This window comes from Schistocerca serialis, chromosome 7 (genome assembly GCF_023864345.2).
Source record: "Schistocerca serialis cubense isolate TAMUIC-IGC-003099 chromosome 7, iqSchSeri2.2, whole genome shotgun sequence".
Classification (NCBI taxonomy): Eukaryota; Metazoa; Arthropoda; class Insecta; order Orthoptera; family Acrididae; genus Schistocerca; species Schistocerca serialis.
In genome coordinates this window covers 376,817,987-376,842,354 of record NC_064644.1, presented here as the reverse complement: position 1 = coordinate 376,842,354, position 24,368 = coordinate 376,817,987, and the positions used below count along the sequence as shown (strand labels likewise).

General features: G+C 43.9%; 1 protein-coding gene across 1 annotated transcript in view; it reads left to right on the top strand.

Moving 5' to 3' along the window:
- The first annotated feature begins 1,248 nt into the window (after nucleotides 1-1,248).
- LOC126413109 (myrosinase 1-like) overlaps nucleotides 1,249-24,368 on the top strand; it is a 43,158-nt gene continuing 20,038 nt past the window's right edge. The window contains exons 1-5 of the mRNA XM_050083001.1: nucleotides 1,249-1,384; nucleotides 1,558-1,691; nucleotides 7,747-7,881; nucleotides 18,230-18,352; nucleotides 18,430-18,610. Coding sequence (XP_049938958.1) covers nucleotides 1,249-1,384; nucleotides 1,558-1,691; nucleotides 7,747-7,881; nucleotides 18,230-18,352; nucleotides 18,430-18,610 — 709 coding nt within the window. The remainder of the gene's footprint in view (nucleotides 1,385-1,557; nucleotides 1,692-7,746; nucleotides 7,882-18,229; nucleotides 18,353-18,429; nucleotides 18,611-24,368) is intronic.

Sequence of the window (24,368 nt, the reverse complement as noted above, 5' to 3'; positions counted from 1 at the left end):
CAGTATGGGGACGAGCGTTATCGATTGCAGGGGACCTGTGCACAAGCGAGGAATCACAATCAATGCAAACAGCAATGAAGACACTTTGCAGGAACTGCGGCGGTCACCAAGTCAAAACTCCTAGAATACTGTCGCACAGCATCACCTTGTTGCACGATTACGCACACCCCCACACTGACAATCGGACGAAGAGTACGCATCACGGTTTGGTAGCGATACACTGCAATATACTCCGTACTGCCAAGGTCTTTACCGTGTGATTTTTCACTTCTTCGGTGACCTGAAGAAAGACATGATGTCGGGCGAGGAAGTACCAAAATAGGTGCGGTTGTGGATCCGTCAGCGGCCGACCACCTTCTGCTGATCCGGAACTGATCGTCTTGTCTTTCCTTGGAATTAACGTCTTAACACGTGTGGTGATTACTTTTCAATCCATTCCGTGATCCGGATGTGGCGTGTGTTATGTTTTCATTTGCCAACTGCTGGCCGCAGTGACTGAGCGGTTCTAGGCGCTTCAGTCCGGAACCGCGCGACCGCTACAGTCGCAGGTTCGAATCCTACCTCGGGCATGCATGTGTGTGATGTCTTCAGGTTAGTTAGGTTTAAGTAGTTCTAAGTTCTAGGGGACTGATGAACTCAGAAGTCCCATAGTGCTCAGAGCCATTTGAACCATTTGAACCATTTGACTACTCCTCAAAGATCCATTTTTCTAATATGTATGGATTAAACATTCTTTGGTAGAGGATGTTACAATTAAAATATTACTGCACTAGTGCTCCATTTATGAACTATAATTATTCTTTATTTACTAGGAAATTGTCTGTTCACAGAATTATGTTGATACAGTTATTCCAAAAGAATAAGCAGTTATTGCCTCTTTAATTTCGAATTATTATTTACCTAAACCATCATTCATTTATTTCCATGTAATGAGTGACTACCTTCTTTTTTCTCAGGGTCAACATTGCTAATGATCGGACTCACGTGTTATTGAGACGAGAATACACAAAACGTAACTGATAAGAAAGTCTCTGCTGATAGCACTGTGTGATTTTCAACAAGCTACTTCGGTATCTTTCCAATAATATCGGTAAGAACAGCGACTCTCCCTAAAGAAACGTGCTGATTAACGTATGATAAAAGAAAATTAACTTCTTTTATCTAACTTAAGAAATTATAGCCTAACTACACTATATATATACGTAGAGCTTGCAGCAGGTCGTACAAAGGCTCTGGACACTCCCAACGATGAGGCTGCTGATCACCTTTACGGCTGTGTTGGCCGTTGCTTCTGCACAGAATGCCACCAACCGATTCCCGGCGGACTTCATGTTTGGAGCTGCAACAGCCGCGTATCAGGTAGAAGGAGCCTGGAATGAAGATGGTGGGTTCAGAAGCATTAAGTGTATTCCTTAGCAAAATAACGAAGAGGAAAAGAAAACTATGAATTTGAAAAGGCGTCGTTATGTTTAACGTTTATAATAACGTGTGCGTTCAATACGTTCCTTACTGTTGCTTGTCCAAGTCAATAATATATATTATTTATTGTCTGTACAGGCAAGGGAGAGAGCATTCAGGACTACATGTTCCACAACCATCCGGAACTCATCATTGGAGGCGACACCGGTGACGTCGCCTGCGATTCTTACCATCAGTACCAGCAAGATGTGCAGATGCTGAAGACGCTCAACGTAAGTATAATTTCTAATGGCAAGCATACCAACTTCTTCTTTTGCAAGTTGCAACGCCACGCCTGTTCAAAATGGTTCAAATGGCTCTGAGCACTATGGGACTTAACTTCTAAGGTCATCAGTCCCCTATAACTTAGAACTACTTAAACCTAACTAACCTAAGGACATCACACACATCCATGCCCGAGGCAGGATTCGAACCTGCGACCGTAGTGGTCGCGCGGGTCCATACCGTAGCGCCTAGAACCGCCTGGCCACCACGGCCGGCGCCACGCCTGTCTTCAAGATATTGTCTCCTCATCTTAATCGGGATAAAAGAAAACTGGTGACTGTCTTACCCATTATGAGTTCATTACAAAGTATTCCATAACTCCCGAAACTTTATCTTGCGAAAAAAAAAAGAAAGAAAGAAAACGTTGCATCTGATCATATTCACAAATGATTTGGTTTGGTAAGCATCTATGGGTGAACTTCCACATGGATACCCTGCAAATCACATTCAGTTGCCTGGCAGAGGGTTCATTGAACCACCTTCACAATTCTCTATTATTCCAATCTCGTATAGCGCGTGCGGAAAGAATGAACACCTATATCTTTCCGTACGTGCTCTGATTTCCCTTATTTTATCTAGGTGATCGTTCCTCCCTATGTAGATCGTTGTCAATAAAATATTTTCGCATTCGGAGGAGAAAGTTGGTAATTGATATTTCGTGAGAAGATTCCGTCGCAAGGAAAAACGCCTTTCTTTTAAAGACTTCTAGCCCAAATCCTGTATCACTCTCTCCCATATTTCGCGATAAATCGAAACGTGCTGCCTTTCTTTGAACTTTATCGATGTACTTCGGCAGTCCTATGTGGTAAGTATCCCACACCGCACAGCAGTATTCTAAAAGAGAATGGACAAGCGTAGTGTAGGCAGTCTCCTTAGTAGGTCTGTTACATTTTCAAAGTGCCCTGCCAATAAAACGCAGTCTTTGGTTAGCGTTCCCCACAACATTTTTTATGTGTTCCTTCCAATTTAAGTTGTTCCTAATTGTAATACCTAGGTATTTAGTTGAATTTACGGCTTTTTGAATAGACTCATTTATCGTGTAAATCGTGTAACCGAAGTTTAACGAGTTACTTTTAGCACTCATGTGGATGACCTCACACTTTTCGTTATTTAGGGTCAACTACCACTTTTCGTATCATTCAGATATCTTTTCTAAATCGTTTTGCAGTTTGTTTTGAGCTTCTGATGATTTTATTAGTCGATAAACGACAGCGTTATCTGCAAACAACCGAAGACGGATGCTCAGATTGTCTCCAAAATCGATTATATCGATAAGGAACAGCAAAGGGCCTATTACAATACCTTGAGGAACGCCAGAAATCACATCTGTTGTACTCGATGACTTTCCGTCAATTACTACAAACTGTGACATCTCTGACAGGAAGTTACAAATCCCGTCACATATTCCAATAGGCACGCAATTTCACTACGAGCCGCTTGTGTGGTACAGTGTCAAAAGCCTTCCGGAAATCCTGAAATACGGAATCGATCTGAAATCCATTGTCAATAGCACTCAACACTTCATGTAAATAAAGAGCTAGTGGTGTTTCATAGGAACGATGTTTTCTAAACCCGCGTTGACTGTATCTCAGTAGACAGTTTTCTTCGAGATAATTCATAATTTTTGAACACAATATATGTTCCAAAATCCTGCTGCATATCGACGTTAACGATCGGCCTGTAATTTATTGGATTATGCCTACTATCTTCTTGAATAGTGGTGTGACCTGTGCAACTTTCCAGTCTTTGGGTACGGATCTTTCGTCGAGCGAACGGTTGTATATGATTGTTAAGTATGGAGATAAGGCATCAGCATACTCCAAAACGATCCTAACTGGTATACGTTCTGGACCAGAAGACTTACTTTTATTAAGTGATTTAAGTTTCTTCACTACTCCGAGGATATTTATTTCCACGTTACTCATGTTGGCAGCTGTTCTCGATTCGAATTCTGGAATGTTTACTTCGTCTTCTTTTGTGAAGGCATTTCTGGTGGCTGTGTTCAGTAACTCTGCTTTGGCAGCACTGTCTTCGATAGTATCGGGCCGAGAAGGCATTGATTGTTTCTTGCGGCTAACATAATTCACATACGACCAGAATCTCTTTGGATTTTCTGCCAGGTTTCGAGACAAAGTTTCGTTGTGGAAACTGTTTCAGGTATCTCGCATTGAAGTCCGCGCTAAATTCGAGCTTCTGTAAAAGATAGCCAATCTTGAGGATTTTGCGTCTGTTTAAATTTGGTATGTTTGTTTCGTTGTTCCTGCAACAGTGTTCTAACCCGTTTTTTGTACCAAGGAGGATCACCTCCGTCGTTTGTTAATTTATTTGGTATAACTCTCTCAACTGTTGCCGATATTATTTCTCTGAATTTAAGCCACATCTAGTCTACACTTACATTATTAATTTGGATTGAGTGGAGATTGTCTCTTAGGAAGGCGTCAAGTGAATTTTTAACTGCTTTTTTGAATAGGTGTATTTTTCGCTTATTTTTCGAGGATTTGGGGATTACAATATTCATTCTCGCTGCAACAACCCTGTGTTCACTACTCCCTGAATCGGTTTTGACGCTCGTTATTAACTCAGGATTATTTGTTGCTAAGAGGTCAAGTGTGTTTTTGGTTTACATTACTATTCACGTGGGCTCATGAAATAACTTCAAGAAATAATTTTCAAAGAATGCGTTTAGCACAATTTCGGATGATATTTTATGCGTACTTCCGCAATTAAACATGTATTTTCGCCAACATATCGAGGGTAAATTAAAGTCACCACCAACTATTATCGTATGAGTCTGTTACGTGTTTGAAATGAAACTCAAGTTTTCTTTGAACCTTTCAGCAACTGTATCATCTGAATTGGGAGGTCGGTAAAAGGATCCAATAATTATTTTACTCCGGTTGCCAACAATGACCCCAGCCCACACTAACTCACAAGAAGTATCTACTTCAATTTCGTGACAAGATAAACTACTTCAGACAGCAACAAACACGACACCGCCGACCGTGTTTAGCCTATCCTTTCCGAACACCGTTAGGTTCTTCGCAAAAATTTCGGCTGAGCTTATATCCGGCTTTAGCCAGCTGTCAGTGCCTATAACGATTTGAGGATCAGTGGTTTCTATAAGCGCTTGGAGCTCTGGTACTTTCCCAACACAGCTACGACAATTTACAACTGTTATACCAATGGTTCCTGTATCTACGTTCTTCCTGTGTTCAGCCTGCACCCTTTGTGACTGAAGCCCTTCTTGTGTTTTCCCGAGACCTTCTAACCTGAAAAACCGCCCAGTCCGCGTCAGATAGCCCCTGCTACCCATGTAGTCACCTCGTGCGTATAGTCAACACCTTACCTATTCAGCGGAACCCGAAAGCAAATAACTCTTTGGCGCAAGTCTAGGAATCTGCAGCCCACACGGTCGCAGGACCGTCTAAGCCTCTGATTCAGACCCTCCACTCGGCTCTGTATCAGAGATCCGCAGTCTTTCTGTCGACTATGCTGCAAATGGTCAGCTTTGCTCTCATCTTGCAAGCCAGACTGGCAGCCTGTACCACTTCTGTTAGCAGCTCGAATGCAGAGAGAATCTCTTCTGATCCAAAGTGACACACGTCACTGGTACCGACGTGAGCAACCACCTGCAGTTTCCATCCGGGAGGACCTTTTACGCACCTGGAATAACTCCACCCAGTATGCACACGGAGTACACATTGGTTTTCTTACTCTTCTTGTCAGCCAAGTCCCTAAAGGGCCCCATAACGCGCCTAAAATTGGAGCTCCCAATTAGCAATAATCCAACCCTCTGCAATTGCCCCGATCTTGCAGGCTGAGTGGTTTCCTATGAAACAGAACAGATGACAGCATCTCGCTGAGCGACAGCGCCAACCACAGACAACATCTGGAACCTGTTTGTCAGACAAACGGTGGAGGCCTTACGAACGGCCGCCTGGGAAGTCTTTCACCGCTTGCTTCGCCCCGGTGTGGACTCCCACTCGACCACAGGTGAAGGGACAGCCTCATTGCCAGTAGTAACTGCGTTGACCACCGGTGAGGACCGATCGGAGGACTTTGACGTGCTGGACGTCCGTTGGATCTCCACAGCCGGCCCAAAACAGTGGTGCCAATCCACTGCAGCCTCAAGCTGTGTAACCGAAGATATCACAGCCTGAAGCTGAGAGCACACAACAATCGCAGTCCCTGTTCATACTAAAGACCGTGGAAATCTAAACTATGCAGGTAAACGGACTATCGACACGTGCTGCGTAGCTCTACTCTAGACTCCTATGGAAACGCACAAACTGTGTCTAGTAATACGCAGATATTCGAAAACCTAAATACCGAAGCACTCAGGTGAAACTAAATAATTTGCCCTTGATTAGGAACTTGCAATATGTCAAAAAACTGATTTACTTTCCGACGCAAACGAAAACGAGACAACTGTGGCTATTAGATATTAAATTTACACATCGAAACTAAGCAGCTAACCTATTAAAGCACACAGATGATACAATGAAATTCGCTCCTGTTTAGGAACTCGTAAATGACACAAAAGCGGTTATTTCCCTGTTGCTGGGCCAGTCTCGGTCGGCTACTGCTGCCTCACTGGTGAACCGAAAATACCTGCAATATTATTAAAACCATGTGTACGAAAATCTATTGCTAGAGGGGACATCTATTTCTGTCTTTGTCGGGAATTCGTCTTTCTTAGTTGCGTTCCAGAAGTAGTTACAGGATTAGCACACTTCGTAGAAAAAGGCAAAAGAATTTCTTTAAAACCAAAACGATATGGAGATGGGTTGTCGTCAACGACGAATTAAGTATTCATGGAATAGGTGTTGAAACAGGTAGGATGGAAAAGGTATTCGGTCTGGTCCTTTCCAAACAACAAATGCAGTCTTGTAGTTAATCGATTCAACTGAAGTATGGAAAACTGTGATGGGAACAGGATCTAAAACCTATTCGTCGCTTTTGTGAGTTAGTGCTTTATCCAGTGGGCCATATTCCCTTTCTCCCGAAACTCTCGTAGGTTCTCAGGTTGTGTCCTGATGAACAGAGGTACAGTATTCCTATATTTCCCAGTGGGTCACATTTGTGTTGGTTTCTTGTTAGTGACAGTGATGAGTACTTGTGAACTATCTTGGCATTATATTGTTACTGTGGTTATTATGTAAAGCAAGACAAGACAGGCGGGCAACAGAACGGTGACGCGTATTCTACTCGTTTCCATATTGATGAGAGAGCCTACGAGCTTACGTTGCCAATGTTATAAACGAGAAGAGCTGTCATAACAGAAACTGAAAAAGTTACAAACAAAGCTTCCATTCGAAAGAAGTTCTTATTAGCCATTCATATTGGAAACGATGTAATTGCACTTTAGTAAATTTAATCACTTTACACTCTTTGTATGTTTATTTCCAGTGACTACATTTCACTAAGCGAGTTCCGGTTTTCTAACCGCGGGTTATTTGTAAAAATTCCTCGTCAGTTAGTATCGAGTGGTGAGGAAATATATTACAAGTAATAGAGTACTATCTAAGATGCGTGCAGTCCTTAATTTTGGCCCTCCACTGCTGAATCCAATCATCCATTTAATAATTAAAAAGTACTCTTGTTGTATATTACACAAAATTTCCCAACGCATTCTTTGTTTCTATCAATGCCTATTTCTAAATCTCTGTTCATAGGTCTAACAGATTTTCTGAATTATAAATAATTTCCAGGGCTATTTCATTAAATATTCTCTTAGATTACAAAAATGCAGTGTGATTTTATCTGAAATGTTCTCAATTTTTTTTTTTTTTTGTTTAGTCCACAAAGCGCAAAAAATATCCAATTGTAACCATCCTCCGGCACACTATTTATTCTTCTATTATACTGATTTAACCCGGTGTTTACAGTTTTAGATATGTCTTATTCGGTAATTTCAGCATTAATACACGATTTAACAATGAGATATCAGTTATTAATCCCCACTCATTTCGTTGCAACTATTAATACTTCGTTGTCCAACAGGCGGACGTGTACCGATTTTCCATCGCCTGGTCACGAGTGTTGCCTAACGGAGACCTCGACGTCATCAACCAGGCTGGTATCGACTACTACAACAACCTCATCGACGAGTTGCTCGCCAACGGTATTCAGCCTCTGGTAAGTAGAGTATTAAAGTATTCGCATACTCTTTCTCGTGTAGTAAGCTTCTCTTCCATTTAGAAACACTAATAAGCAGCATATAGTGTAATTAAAATTGATCCCGAAACGAAAGAAAAAAACCAGCATTGCTTATTTACAGCCATGCCAAAGTTAAGGCAGAACAACACGCTAATTTTTCTCCGACATCTTATAAGTAATGAGACCTAAAGTGCTTTCCATGTCAGCTGTCCAGTTCACAATGTAAATTCAGTCACACGCTTTGTATAAAATGTGTGATAAATGATAATTTTGATTCACAAAAGTTAGGCGCATGGTATTATACGTTGTGAATAGCACACCCCAGAGATATGCACCGGTTCGGGGTGAAATTGACGGAAACTGCTAACAAAAATACTCCTAGGTGACCAGAAAGGACACAACAAGAGATTTAACGATGCGAGTGTACCTTGCTTGCCCTGTAAATCAACGGTCCATGTGGCTGTACAGAAAGCAGTTGTCATCATCAACCACCGAAGAAATCGGTATGAAGATGGTCCATTGCGTTAGCGAGAGTAGTACAATATGTGATCAAAAGTATACGGGCATACCCAAAATCATACGTTTTTCGTATTAGGTACACTGTGCTGCCACCGATTGCCAGGTACTTCATATCAACGACCTCAGAGCAGAATGGGGCACTCTTCGCACTCACGCACTTCGAACTTGATCAGGAGATTGGGTGTCACTCCTCATACGACTTTAGGCGAGATTTCCACTCCTAAACATCGCAAGTTACGCAGTTTCCGATGTGATAGTGAAGTGGAAGCGTGAAGGGACAACCGCAGCGCAAAAGCGTACAGGCCGACCTGGTCTGTTGACTGACAGAGACCGCCTACAGTTGAAGAGGGTCGTAACGTATAATAGGCAGACCTCTATCCAGACCATCACACAGGAATTATAAACTGCTTCAGGATCCACTGCAAGTACTATGACAGTTAGGCGGGAGGTGAGAAGAATTTCATGATCGAGCGGCTACTCACATGTCGAGCGGCTACTCACATGCCACAGAACACGCCGGTAAATGCCAAACGGCGCATCGCCTTGTGTAAGGAGCGTAAACATTGGTCGAGTAAACAGTGGAAAAACGCTGTGTGGAGTGACGAATTACGGTACACATTGTGGCGATCCGATGGCAGGGTATGGGTATGGCGAATGCCCGGTGAACATCATCTGCTAGCATGTGTAGTGCCAACAGTAAAATTCGGAGGCGGTGATGTTATGGGTGGTCGTGTTTTTCATGGAGGGGGGATTGCACCGCTTGTTGCTTTGCGTGGCACTATCACAGCAGAGGCTTACGTTGATGTTTTGAACACCTTCTTGATTCCCACTGTTGAAGAGCATTTCGGGGATGTTGATTGCATGTTTCAACACGGTTGTTCACCTGTTCACAATGCACGGCCGGTGACGGAATGGTTAGACGACAATAAGATCCCTGTAATGGACTGGCTTGCATAGAGCCCTCACATGAATCCTATAGAACACCTTTGGGATGTTTTGGAACGCCGACTTCGTGCCGGGTCTCACCGACTGACATCGATACCTCTCTTCAGTGCAGCACTCCGTGAAGAATGGGCTGCCATTCACCAAGAAACCGTCCAGCACATGACTGAACGTGTATCTGCGAGAATGGAAGCTGTCATCATGGCTAACACCATATTGAATTCCAGCATTACCGATGGAGGGCGCCACGAACTTGTAAGTCATCCTAGGTGTCCGGATACCTTTGATCACATAGTGTATCAGAAGAGTAATCTCTGTGAAGGCGCGTACCTTCGTATGATACAGTGTAATGCCATCGAGTTTCAGTATTGCTGCCCAAATAAACCGAATGAATATTGTTGTTTACTGGATTAGTCTCAAGACTATTCCAGAGAGGGCCCGTCCGGTTGGCCGTGCGGTCTAACGCACGACTTTCCGGGGTGGAAGGAACGCCGGTCCCCGGCACGAATCCGCCCGGCGGATTTGTGTCGAGGTCCGGTGAGCCGCCCAGTCTGTGGATGGTTTTTAGGCGGTTTTCCATCTGCCTCGCCGAATGTGGGCTGGTTACCCTTATTCCACCTCAGCAACACTATGTCGGCGATTGGTATGCAAACAAGTTCTCCCCCTACGCGTACACCACCATTACTCTACCAAGCAAACAAAGGGGTTACACTCGTCTGGTGTGAGTCGTTCCCTGGGGGGAGGCGGGGGGGATGTCCACCCGGGGCCGAACCGCACAATAAACCTAGGTTCGGTGTGGGGCGGCGGAGGGGTGAAGTGGACTGCGGTAGTAGTTGTGAGGTTGTGGATCACTGCAGCTGCAGCGGGGACGGAGCCTCTCCGTCGTTTCTAGGTCTTCGGTTCACATAACATTCCAGAGAGGAAAAAAGAACCACAAGCAGTTGGCCAATACGTATTCTTCGGAAATTTGAGTTATTCTTCGGAAATTTGAGTAAACTTGTGTGTCACGATGAGTGTGGTAATAAATACTCATGCCGATGAATCAGTAACAAAAATATTATACATGACAGGCTATATGCCTCAGCTTTACATGGGTAACATCAAGTACATACGACCGGTTGACATGTCTGGTGAAGTGGTAACGAATGATATGCACAATCTTTCGCGTGAATCAGTTTATGTAACAGTGTAAACCGCTTCAAAATACCTGCAGTGGTTCCTGAAATTTGCCTGAACATACAAACAGAAATCACGTAGGGGACTTCAATTTATAATATGTAGAGATACAGAAAATTCCAGCAGTATGCAAGGTGGTCGTAAACAGTATGGGCTGCGCGGGATAGCCGCGCAGTCAGAGCGCCTTGTCACATTTCGCTCACCTCGCCTCTCGTCGGAGGTTCGAGTCCTCCTTCGGGCATGGGTTTGTATGTGTGTGTTGTCCTCCGAGTAAGTTCGTTTGTGTAAAGTTAGCCACTTAGGCCATTGGGCGTTCAAATTCAAAAGACCCGGCGGATGTCATTATTTTCATAGCGTAGATGATAGCGCACGAGACTGCTCAACCATCGGCTCTGGTTCGATTCTTATTATCGTTCGAAGTCCAATGTTTGTATCGCTCCCTTGTTTGGTTTTAGGAAATCACACGAAGAACACGTTTGGCGACACCGTCTCTGGCCGGTCGATTCAATTCACGCGCCCAACGACCTGATTGTGTAACTTCAGTGCTAATTAACTCGGAAACAGGGCAACGAATCGAATTTTTTTCCTAACATTTATTTCTCAACACAACCAACTGTGCAACATGCTTACAAGCTTTGCATACTGTTTCTCTATATACCTACTGAACTGCACCGAAAATATTTCGGTGGCTGTTCAGGGACATTTTATGAGTAATTTGGTTTAAGAGCCCCGTGGTCTCCATTGGCTTGTAACAGAATAATAACGTATGTATCATACCTTTTTTATTTTTTTATGGGAAAATATCAGACCAACAGAGGAACAATCTGTAATACGGCAACACAAAGCTCAGAGTAATGCGATAAAACAGCAACTTTCAATGGGCTGCAGAAGTAGAGTAATGGGATTGGCTTCACTGGGAAATAACTGAGTATAGCTTTGTTCTGGCGCTCTTCCATTGCACTGAATGAATCCACAAACAAAGTGCTTTTCGGCAGACTCTGTCAGTAAACTTATCCGTACTGCTGTGTATCATTATTAACAAACTATTGATTCAGATGGAAGTAAAACTAGGCTCAGTCGGGCCGTATCAAAAGCAATCTTAAGGTCAAAGAGTAGCGTCGGCTCTGCTGTTATCAGCATGTCAATAACATGTACCATGAATGTTTGGAACAAGTGTTTCCAAACAAGACACACACTGCATACCATCGACATTCTCCAGTGTTATGGAGATATAGTCAGTGCAGTACCGATAGGAAGCTAATTATAAGAATGAGTAGTGTCTGCACCATCACACATGTCCAAAAGAACAGAAATTACGTGGAATCCGCAGCTGTGATGTACATTATGTAAATTAAAGGTGGAGGGGGAAGGGAAAGGAAAGGGAAGAAACTAATGATATCAGCTGCGTATGGACTTTATCCGGAATCAGCGGCGATGAGTTAAAATGTTTGCTGAACCTGCACTTGAACCTGCGATCTCCTGCCTACTAGGGATTTGCGTTAACTACTGCGAAAACCGGACACATTTCTTATTACAAATGTAAGGAATAAATTGGCACGCACCATAGCTGACAAACGTACGCACCTGTTCCCACCTATCCGCAGTCCCTGTCCACACCGCCCACGCATGTTAATTTTAGATTCCCGCGGGAGGTCGAGAGTAAAGCAGAATCCACCCTGAATGTTGCATATTCGTTGTCCATCGAGCCGAATCATGTGAAAGTGTGATATCTGCTCTCCCAAACAAGGAAGCAAGAGGTCCCAGGTTCGAGTCATGGTCCGCCACACATTTACACCAGTCGCCACTGGTTCTGCACAAAGTCGCAATGGAACTGATATCATTAGTTCCTTCACTTTCCTTTTGTATGTCCCTCCTTCGCCTTCAAATTTCATAATACCCATCACAGCTGCGGATATAGGGTAGTGTCTATTTTTCGGGACATGTTCGGAAGAACAGATACCACGCAATCATATAACTGGTTCGCCTCTATGGGCAACGAATATACAACCCTAAGTGAGGATGCACATTTACGTTCGATCTCCAGCGGCAATCTAATGTTAGCGAGCATGGCGGACACGGACAGGGAATGCGAATAGATAGTGCCAGGTGGGAGTGTGGGGCAGCTGTGGACCACGCCGAGATGGTCCACGCATTTGTGATGAACATATTGTCCGAATGGGGCAGTGGTTTACACAACTGCCTAGCAAGCAGAATATCCCATGTTCGGGTGCCGGTCCTGCACATATTTTCACTCATCTGCATTGATTCTGTATAAAGTCCCAACGCCGCTGACATCATTAGTTCCTTCTGATTCCTTGCCTTTCTCTCCATTCCGCCTTCAACCTACATAACAAAGACATATGAAGGAAAGGAACTAATTGGACTGCTACTGGTCTTTGAGTCAGAGTAGACCACGCATCCCTTACACAAAAATATTGATCAACTTCGGGAATTTTGACGTTGGATTTCTCGTTCCCCTTGCAGGTACCAGTATTATAGGGTTAAGTGCCGTCGGCGGCGGAATAACTATTGACAGAGCACAGGATTTAAACACGGAAGGTCTGGGAAGGAATCCGAAGTATCGCAACAATCATCGTAATGCATGAAGGAAACGACGGGGGGTGTTGTGCGATGTCCTTAGGTTAGTTAGGTTTAAGTAGTTCTAAGTTCTAGGGGACTGATGTCCTCAAATGTTAAGTCCCGTAGTGCTCAGAGCCATTTGAACCATTTTGAACAGGGAGTCCAGTTCGTAGGCAGCACACCGCGGCTGGTACACGCGTCGCTCGGGGACCACAGCACAGCTACGACACCTGAGGATAGGATGTAACAGTTCGAAACCGGTCGTGTGAAAATAAAGTAATTTACAACTGTAGCGGTATTTTCAACCTGTGCTATAATGTTCAGTTGCGAATGTTCTGCCAACATGATTGTTCATAACATATTCTATGTTGTGTCATGAATGAAATCTTGCTCTAAATGTAGAAAAATGTATGTTAATAAAGATGACTAGGAAACAAAATCATGTACTGTTCGAATATGGCACCAACGGTGTGCTGATTGACACAGCCAAATCGATTAAGTGTCTAGGCCTAACGGTGCAAAGTTATGTCAGATGGAGAGAGCACGTCGGGGACGGTAGTAGGAAAGGCGAGTGGTTTATTGGGAGAACTTTGGGAAAGTATGGTTCATCTGTAAACGAGATGTGCATAGGACACTAGTGCGCCCCTTGCCAGAGTAGTGCTCGAGCGTTTGGGAACTCCACCTGGTCGGATTAAAGGAATATATCAGAGCAATACAGAGACTGGTTGCAAATTTTGTTTACCGGTAGTTTCGATCAACAGGCGAGTGTTATGGAGATGCCTCATGAACTCAAATCGGAATCCCTTGAGGGTAGATGAAATATAATATCGAGAAAATTTAGAGACAGACATTTGACGTTGACCGCAGAACGATTCTTCTGCCAACGAAATTTAGCGTAAGAAACAGGATGATAAGAGAAATTAGGGTCTTTACGCAGGCATATAGATAGTGTTTTATTTTTAGATCTATTTGTGCATAGCACAGAAAAAGAAATGACTAGTAATGGTACAAGGTACCCTCTATCAAGCACTGTACGGTGGCTTGCGGAGTTTGTACGCAGATGTAGATATATGTGTTAATGTAAATTAGAAAATATACTACACCAAATACTAATTAATTTTCTACTTCGGCTATGAGAGTGGAATCCTATTTTCGCACCTAGAGTTCTCAGGAAGTCTAAATGGGAAACGCAAAGATTTAAATATCACTTCCATTTCAATGCACAGTTTCAGTGTTAAGAAGATAGAAAAGGGGTATTGTAAAATCATTTTCTGGTAGTAACATTGTCGGTGTTTAACTTGTAGTTGTGAAATTTATGGTGTAAAAAAAGTGTACCAGAATATCTAGGGAATAGAACAGGGAGAGCCACGAAGTTATACATTCAGTTATGAGGAATTACGCAGGCTGTGTGCAGTTTACAGATGAATTCATTTTTTTTTACTCGCAAACCAGTACTTGGCACTCACACTCCTCCATGCTATATATTCACCACAAAAATCCTTAATTTGTGCAAATATGGGCCACATATACACTCCTGGAAATGGAAAAAAGAAGACATTGACCCCGGTGTGTCAGACCCACCATACTTGCTCCGGACACTGCGAGAGGGCTGTACAAGCAATGATCACACGCACGGCACAGCGGACACACCAGGAACCGCGGTGTTGGCCGTCGAATGGCGCTAGCTGCGCAGCATTTGTGCACCGCCGCCGTCAGTGTCAGCCAGTTTGCAGTGGCATACGGAGCTCCATCGCAGTCTTTAACACTGGTAGCATGCCGCGACAGCGTGGACGTGAACCGTATGTGCAGTTGACGGACTTTGAGCGAGGGCGTATAGTGGGCATGCGGGAGGCCGGGTGGACGTACCGCCGAATTGCTCAACACGTGGGGCGTGAGGTCTCCACAGTACATCGATGTTGTCGCCAGTGGTCGGCGGAAGGTGCACGTGCCCCTCGACCTGGGACCGGACCGCAGCGACGCACGGATGCACGCCAAGACCGTAGGATCCTACGCAGTGCCGTAGGGGACCGCACCGCCACTTCCCAGCAAATTAGGGACACTGTTGCTCCTGGGGTATCGGCGAGGACCATTCGCAACCGTCTCCATGAAGCTGGGCTACGGTCCCGCACACCGTTAGGCCGTCTTCCGCTCACGCCCCAACATCGTGCAGCCCGCCTCCAGTGGTGTCGCGACAGGCGTGAATGGAGGGACGAATGGAGACGTGTCGTCTTCAGCGATGAGAGTCGCTTCTGCCTTGGTGCCAATGATGGTCGTATGCGTGTTTGGCGCCGTGCAGGTGAGCGCCACAATCAGGACTGCATGCGACCGAGGCACACAGGGCCAACACCCGGCATCATGGTGTGGGGAGCGATCTCCTACACTGGCCGTACACCAATGGTGATCGTCGAGGGGACACCGATAGTGCACGGTACATCCAAAACGTCATCGAACCCATCGTTCTACCATTCCTAGACCGGCAAGGGAACTTGCTGCTCCAACAGGACAATGCACGTCCGCATGTATCCCGTGCCACCCAACGTGGTCTAGAAGGTGTAAGTCAACTACCCTGGCCAGCAAGATCTCCGGATCTGTCCCCCATTGAGCATGTTTGGGACTGGATGAAGCGTCGTCTCACGCGGTCTGCACGTCCAGCACGAACGCTGGTCCAACTGAGGCGCCAGGCGGAAATGGCATGGCAAGCCGTTCCACAGGACTACATCCAGCATCTCTACGATCGTCTCCATGGGAGAACAGCAGCCTGCATTGCTGCGAAAGGTGGATATACACTGTACTAGTGCCGACATTGTGCATGCTCTGTTGCCTGTGTCTATGTGCCTGTGGTTCTGTCAGTGTGATCATGTGATGTATCTGACCCCAGGAATGTGTCAATAAAGTTTCCCCTTCCTGGGACAATGAATTCACGGTGTTCTTATTTCAATTTCCAGGAGTGTAGATGGTTCCTTCAGTTCCACTGAGGAAGATGGCAAAGTACCTTTAAAAACAGAAGTATCTTTGAGATCATTGCCAATGGTTGTTGTTGTTAGAAGCACAACTTGGAAGCCCTTCATACGTCCATAGATACATTTCCTTAGTGCCTCTACACAAGCTCATGCGAAAGCTGTCACAGTTCTTTGGTAAGATCACGGACGCTGTCTGTCTTTATCGTTATTCCCAATCACCAAGCGCTCCTGTCTCACACTATTGTTAATATGTTCCATTATGTATGTATCAATCGCACTACATAGATTTCCAGTGATTTTGTGTTTATAGCTAATGACGCAATCCCATTTTTGCGTTTCACTACACACTTACCGTAATATGAAAGCTGTACATTAATGTCAGGATACATTTTCGTTACCAACTTTGAGTTGTGATTGTTAACGTAAGAGCACCTGTAATTAACATATGAAGCCACATTTGAAGCAGGGTAGCGCGAATCTATCATCCCTGCCAGTTATAAGTACAACTATGTGATCAAAAGATCCGGACACCCCCAAAAACGTACGTTTTTCATATTAGGCGCATTGTGCTGCTACCTACTGCCAGGTACTCCGTATGAGTAACCTCAGTAGTCATGAGATTCATGACAGAGCAAAATGGGACGCTCCACGGAATTTTGAACGTGGTCAGGTAATTGGGTGTCACTTGTGTCATACGTCTGTACGAGATATTTCCACACTCCTCAACATCCCTAGGTCCACGGTTTCCGATGTGATTGTGAAGTGGAAGTGTAAAGGGACACGTTCAGCACAAAAGCGTAGAGGCCGACCTCGTCTGATGACTGACAGAAACCGCCGACCGTTGAAGAGGTTCTTAAAGTGTAATAGTCAGACATCTATCCAGACCATCACACAGGAATTATAAACTGCATCAGGATCCATTGCAAGTATTATGACAGTTAGGCGGGAGATGAGAAGGATTTCATGGTCGAGCGGCTGCTCATAAACCTCACATCATGCCGGTAAACGCCAAATGACGCCTCGCTTGGTGTAAGAAGCGTGAACATTGGACGATTGAACAGTGAAAAAACGTTGTGTGGAGTGACGAATCACGGTACAAAATGTGGCGATCAGATGGCAGGGTGTCGGTATGGCGAATGCCCGGTGAAGATCATGCTAGTGGGTGTAGTGCCAACGTTAAAATTCGGAGGCGGTGGGATTATGGGGTGATAGGGTTTTTCATGGAGGGGGACTTGCACCCCTTGTTGTCTTGAGTGACACTATCACAGCGCAGGCCTACTTTGATGTTTTAAGCAGCTTCTTGCTTCCCACTGTTGAAGAGCAATTCTGGGATGGCGATTGCATCTTTCAACACGGTCGAACACCTGTTCATAATGCACGGCCTTTAGCAGAGGTTAAACAACAATAACATATCTGTAATGGACTGGTTTGCAAGGAGTCCTGACATTATTCCAAAGAAAACCTTCGAGATGTTTTGGAACGCCGACTTCGTGCCAGGCCTCACCGACATCGATACCTCTCTTCAGTGCAGCACTCCGTGAAGAATGGGCTGCCATTCCCCAAGAAACCTGTTTGAATGTATGCGTGCAAGAGTGGAAGCTGTCATCAAGATTAAGGGTGGGCCTACACCATACTAAGTTCCAGTATCAGTGATGGAGGGCGAGACGAACTTGCAAGTAATTTCCAGCCAGGAGTCCGAATACTTTGGATCACATAGTGTATCCTGTATGAATCTGATGACGATGTAAAACTTGTTCCGCACGTCAACGATATGTTTGTCCGCAATTTATTAAATTGCTGGCATCCTTGCTTATTCACATGTTCACAGATACCTACGTTCTGCAATGATTACTAGTTTAGATTCCTAGAAATTCCAATGAAGATAAAAACCTCATATGTAGAACGAGGACATAACCGTTTCTTATGGAAGATAATACAATCGACGTTATTATTACATCACATAGAAACTATTAAATATCTCCAAACCACCAGCTACAAACTTTTTACAGATATCGTCAAAGAACTGCCATCGTTAATGTTTTGCAGAATTCCGCAGTAGATCTAGGCATAATTACGTGAATCTGATTACTTCACAAAATATATACGCTCTCTGCATCGTTCCATGAAATTTGACACTGTTGCGTCTGTAGGTGACGATGTACCACTGGGACCTGCCGCAAGCATTGCAGTACATCGGAGGCTGGCCCAACGAATTGCTGGTCGACTACTTCGTTGAATACGCCAGGATACTGTTCCAAAACTTCGGAGATAGGGTAAGTTTCAGTGTACTTGCAGACGCGTCTCACAATCAGTCAGTTGGCAGCATAATTGACGGTCCATCGTTCCACAGGTGAAATGGTGGCTCACCTTCAACGAGCCACATCAATTCACGATGGGTTACTCGACGTTGTGGGTCGCACCTTCTCAACCAGCTCCGGGCATCGGCGACTACCTGGCGACACACACCGTCATCAAAGCTCACGCCCGGGTCTGGCACCTGTACGATGAGGAGTTCAGAGCCACTCAGAACGGTCAGTGCCTCGAGACAACATGCAAGTCACTTCTTATACATATAACTGCTTCGATAAGTAAATACGTATGACGAGCCAGTGACCACAGTCTACCGCGATACTTAATGGGACTTGGTTCTGATGCGGAAAATGATGTGATAAGGGAAACGTGTACACTATCTGATCAAAAGTATCCATACAGCCCTATGTAATACGTAATTGACCACGACGTGCCATGAGATAGACAGACGGGCCAGTATAAAAGGGGGCGAGCAATACTGTGTGATCGGTAGAGTGGGAGTAACAGCAGAATGTGTGGATCTGCAGACACCAGTGAGTTCGAATGTGGGAGTGGGCGTTCGATATCACTTGCGCATTGGATTCTTCAGGATTCTAAAGCTGCCCACGGCAACTGATGGTAATGTGACTATGAAATGGAAAACTTTAGCAACAACTACAGCTAAACCAAGAAATCTTGTACGCATGGGCAGGGATCATAGAACACTGCAGACGCTCATTCTCAAATATTGCATGAAATCAGTACAAGGAATCACTCATGAGTTCCAAAGTGCTGCCAGTAGTCCATCTAACGGAATAACTGGGTTTAGAAAGTTAAAATGCGGCACAGTAGTATAACAGCCAAGATACAGTAGTATAACAGTTCCTCATGCATTTCTGTAGCCAATGAGCGACTTCTCAAGCAGAGTTAAGAGTTACGCAACCTGATAGAGGGTGACTCTAAACAAATGACTAGGAGCAATGAGTAGTGCCATCAGATGGAAGGATTTGAATTTGGTGAACACCTGGAGAACATTACGTGCCGTGATATGTAGTTCTAAAGGTGAAGTGCGGATGTGAGTGTTCTCAGTGGTTAGCGTGTGGTCCCCCTATTGTGCTTTAGCGATCACAGCGTTGCGTACTCCTTACAGAAAAAAAAATAAAATTATTCGAAGCGGCGGCGCTATCAGCACGACAATGAAACTTGTCATACAGCAGCATCCGTGGTTCGTGAACAAATGGACAAAAACATTCTTGAAATGTAGTGGCCTGCCCGAAGTTCTCACCTGAACCCAATAAAACACTTACGAGATCAGTTAGAAAATTTATTTTGCACCAGACCATGGTTTCCAGCACTATCTTCCCTTTTCGGGTTTTGAAGAAGAATGTGCTGCCGTCCATAAACATCAATAGAAGTGTCCCCGGAGAGGAGAGTTCAAGCCGTTGTAAAGGCGAAGGTGGGACACTCCGTACATTAATATACAGATACTTATGACCAGATAATATAAGCGAAGCAGCGATGATTGAGGAATCAATTTAGTGATGATACTGTCTGAAAGTGGAGAAATGCGCTGACATGGGTGACTTTGCCAAGGAGCTGATTACGATGGCCTAGCGCCTGGAAACATGCTGAAATGTTGCAATAGTCGTAGAAAAAGGTTGGAAGACTGTGAAACACCGAGTAGGCCACAGGGTTTTGTATGTCTTCGGAGGAAGCTGACATCACATACTTTTCAGTTCCGTATACCTTGGTAGACAGCGATTTGCGGCAGATTTGATGATGGAGTAAGTTCAAGTGTATCAGGGCAAAACGATTGGAGTGCATTGTTGAAAGTAAGGCTACGAAACAGAAGACCCCGATGGATTCCAGTGTTGTCCTAACGACGTCGTCAATTACGACTGCAAGTGCGGCTGGATCATCAAAATTGAAATGTTGTTGTTGGTGTGGTCTTCAGTCCTGAGACTGGTTTGATGCAGCTCTCCATGCTACTCTATGCTGTGCAAGCTCCTTCTTCACCTAGTGTCTACTGCAACCTACATCCTTCTAAATCTGCTTAGTGTATTCATCTCTTGGTCTCCCTCTACGATTTTTACCCACCACACTGCCCTGCAATGCTAAATTTGTGATCCCTTGATGCCTCAGAACATGTCCTACCAACCGATCCTTTCTTCTAGTCAAGTTGTGCCACAAGCTTCACTTCTCCCCAATCTTATTCAATACCTCCTCATTAGTTACGTGATCTACCCACCTAATCTTCAACATTCTTCTGTAGCACCACATTTCAAAAGCTACTATTCTCTTCTTGTCCAAACTATTTATCGTCCATGTTTCACTTCCATACATGGCTACACTCCATATGCTGTTTGTAGTAGCTTACCCGCACTCCTATTTTTTTATTCATTATTAAACCTACTCCTGCATCACCCCTATCTGATTTTGTATTTATAGCCCTGTATTCGCCTGACCAAAAGTCTTGTTCCTCCTGCCACCGAACTTCGCTAATTCCCATTATATCTAACTTTAACCTACCGATTTCGCTTTTTGAATTTTCTAACCTACCTGCCCGATTAAGGGATCTGACATTCCACGTTCCGATGCTTAGAACGCCAGGTATCTTTCTTCTGTTAACGACGTCCTCCTGAGTAGTCCCCGCCCGGAGATCCGAATGGGGGATTTTTACCTCCGGAATATTTTACCGAAGAGGACGCCATCATCATTTAACCATACAGTAAAGCTGCATGCCCTCGGGAAAAACTACGGCTGGAGTTTCCCCTTGCTTTCAGCCGTTCGCAGTACCAGCACAACAAGGCCGTTTTGGTTAGTGTTACAAGGCCAGATCAGTCAATCATCCAGACTGTTGCCCCTGCAACTACTGAAAAGGCTGCTGACCCTCTTCAGGAACCATACGTTTGTCTGGCCTCTCAACAGATATCCCTCCGTTGTGGTTGCACCTACGGTACGGCTATCTGTATCGTTGAGGCACGCAAGCCTCTCCACCAACGGCAAGTTCCAGGGTTCATGGGGGGAATTGATCATTGAAATGTGAACTAATGAAAACATATCGTCAGGTTGGATGGATAACTTTTCTTCCTACTCTAGGTCCATGTTTGTGTCTCAATATGTCGTCAACCAGGTGAACGGATGTACAAAAAATGCACCACACCACGCATACAGACTGATGTGGGCAGCGTTGAGCTATGGAGGAATTTCCCCTGCGCTTCCATCAAACATGCGGGAGCAAACTAGGGTACCACGAAAGGTGTGAACTATGTAAACATTTGTGAGGATCACCTCCAAGACCAGAATCATGTTATAGTTGTTTGAGAAGCATAACGGTGAACGCACATTAATTTCTTGGCCAGCGAATTAGCCTCATCCGAACGAGATGGAACTCATCTCTGATGCTGTCTGGTTCTAGCTGCACACCCACAAACCTCCAGCTCGTAATTTACAGACATTGTGTGACCTGTGTGTAGACATCGGTTGCTACGTATCTCTGAAAAACTACGAAGTACGCGTCATTTCCATGACAACTAAAAAAGCTGTTGTAACGCATTAAATAGGTGTTCCAACGTGCTGTTGAGCAGGTATTCATATTGCTTTGGCTGCTCACGGCAGCGCAAAACATGGATGGCAGAGTTTTTCTAGAGTGGATGACAGTGGCTGAAGAAGATGCATATCCATTACCAGCTGATTTACAGTCATCTGCATAAATGTGTTTTGTCCTGACAAGGGCGGTGATGGATTTTGGCATGGACTGTTCGAGACAATGACGGTGTTGGGGAATACTCCGACCTGGTACTGCTCAACTGCTGCTATTGTGCCAAAGAGACTGCTGAGTTTAAGGCGTACGCATCTCACACAATTCCATTTCCATTATGGCCCCACTTCGTTGTGACTAAAACTACTTTTTACTTAGTATGTATCGAACGTCAGTACAGCATCGCCACTTGTGCGCTTGTGCATATTAATAGAATCCAAACATTTTCCACTTTCGATTAAATCTATTAACTGCCAGAATTGCGTAATTTTCGCATTAATCGCCCTTGATCTGTCATAATCTTGTACCACATATGTAAAACGACTCATGAGTCAAGTCGACTTAGAATATAAACACTGGTGGCCATTATACTCCTTTTTTCAACGTGTCCACTTGTGATGAAGGATGGCAGCTCATAGGCTGTTTAAGTCCAGAAAGTAATCTGCGAAAGAGCCGCTCCCTTATCGATTGGCTACAGGCTGTTAACGTTCGCGAGAATCTAAGACGACCCATGTTACCAACAAATTGGTGCTCACAGCAGCCAACATCAGACTCTAATTTCCGGCGAATCGAGGTAATCACGGCATATCCCTGACAAAGTAAGATTTGAAACGGACAGTGCCCGTACAGTCTCGAAGGTCGTTCAGTCACGATATTACCGTAAAAATTTGAAACGGACAGTGCCCGTACAGTCTCGAAGGTCGTTCAGTCATTATATTACCGTAATAAAGTGCGATGATGTCTAAATGTTGCACTTTCTGTGCTTGACTGTTACGCTGTAGGCCTGTATGAAGTTCCATAATATGGCGATTATTTCAGCCACTTACATTTCCCGTGTAGTAGGTGAGCTGTTTTTCTAATACAAAAACTAACTCAGTCGTTGATGCGTGTACTCTACTATGTTGTACTCAACGTAAGTAGTGGTAGTTTAAAGAACGAAATAAACAGCAGGAAGATTTTATAATTACCCGTAATATGACAGGAGTTTCAACAGTGGATGGTCAAGGTCAAGAAATAGAAACCTGCAATTGGCGAAAAAACTAATAAAGGCAAGCTGTATCTTTCTTCCTGAATAGCAACAAGTCAGTTAAATGTATTCCCCATTGAAAAGAATATGCATGCACTAGGAATTTTTCACTGGATGTGTTCTCCCATTCCTCCATCTGCACACTTTACAAGTTTCTTTTACCATATGTAGTATTGTCATCTGCTAAAATATGACGAAAGACGAAACAAACTTGTGAACACCAGAGCACCATGTTTCAGAGTGCTCAGTGATATGTACAAATACATATCACGGATGGAAGAGACAATTATGTTTCAGTTTTCTCTTCACGTGTTATCTAAAAGCTATACAGGGCTATCTTAGTGAACGTAATTTATGTCGTATTTGCAGATTGTATTCACGAAGGAATCACAAGTGATTTTTTTCTTTTCTTTCTGATATACTTGCAGGGTTAAATGGTAAGCAGAAGCCATTTGATATCTTGTTCAGTTTAACAATATTCATGTTATTCTTCTGATATTTTAGAGTTATGGAAAAAGTTCCCCGATTGTTCATTCAATATCTAGCAACTTGGAAGGAAAAAAGCTGTCCGCAGTATACATGTACACATATATGGAACATGTCTGAATCTCATTGAAGTGGTGTGAAATCGTGGTGCCACAAGTTCATGTTTTAGGTTATGACTAAGTATAAGAAATTGTTGTTTTCCGTCGTTTTGCACATGACGCGAGTTTCATTTTTGTAATGGACTAGTTTGCAAGGAGTCCTGACCTTGTGAAAACAGCAGTAGTTTACAACCAGTAAACTGTATCTTATGTGCATTAGAATTTGCTGCATATCCTTTCAGTCCTGAAACTGTAAAAAAGTGAAAGGTCATTTTATTCCAGATATTGTAAATAAAATTGAACTTTTTAAGTGCCTTCCTTTTTTGAATTTATATTTCTAAAAGGGCCATTTGATTTTCTCTTCTAAATTACGAAATTAACGTAAATAAACCACTTTCCCTGAGTTTACAAAACAAGAAATAAAATTGTTAGTGTAAACTTATTACAGCACTTTGTTTCGCTTACTCGACAACGAATAAAATTGTTAGTACCAATGAGAAGAAATACATAAGATTATTTCTGTGTTAGAAATGAGGATAAATGTCTATTTGATATCGGAGAACTTTGGATAAATTGAAATTATAGTTTCTGGTCCATCAGTATTATTTTGTGCATAAATTTAATGACTA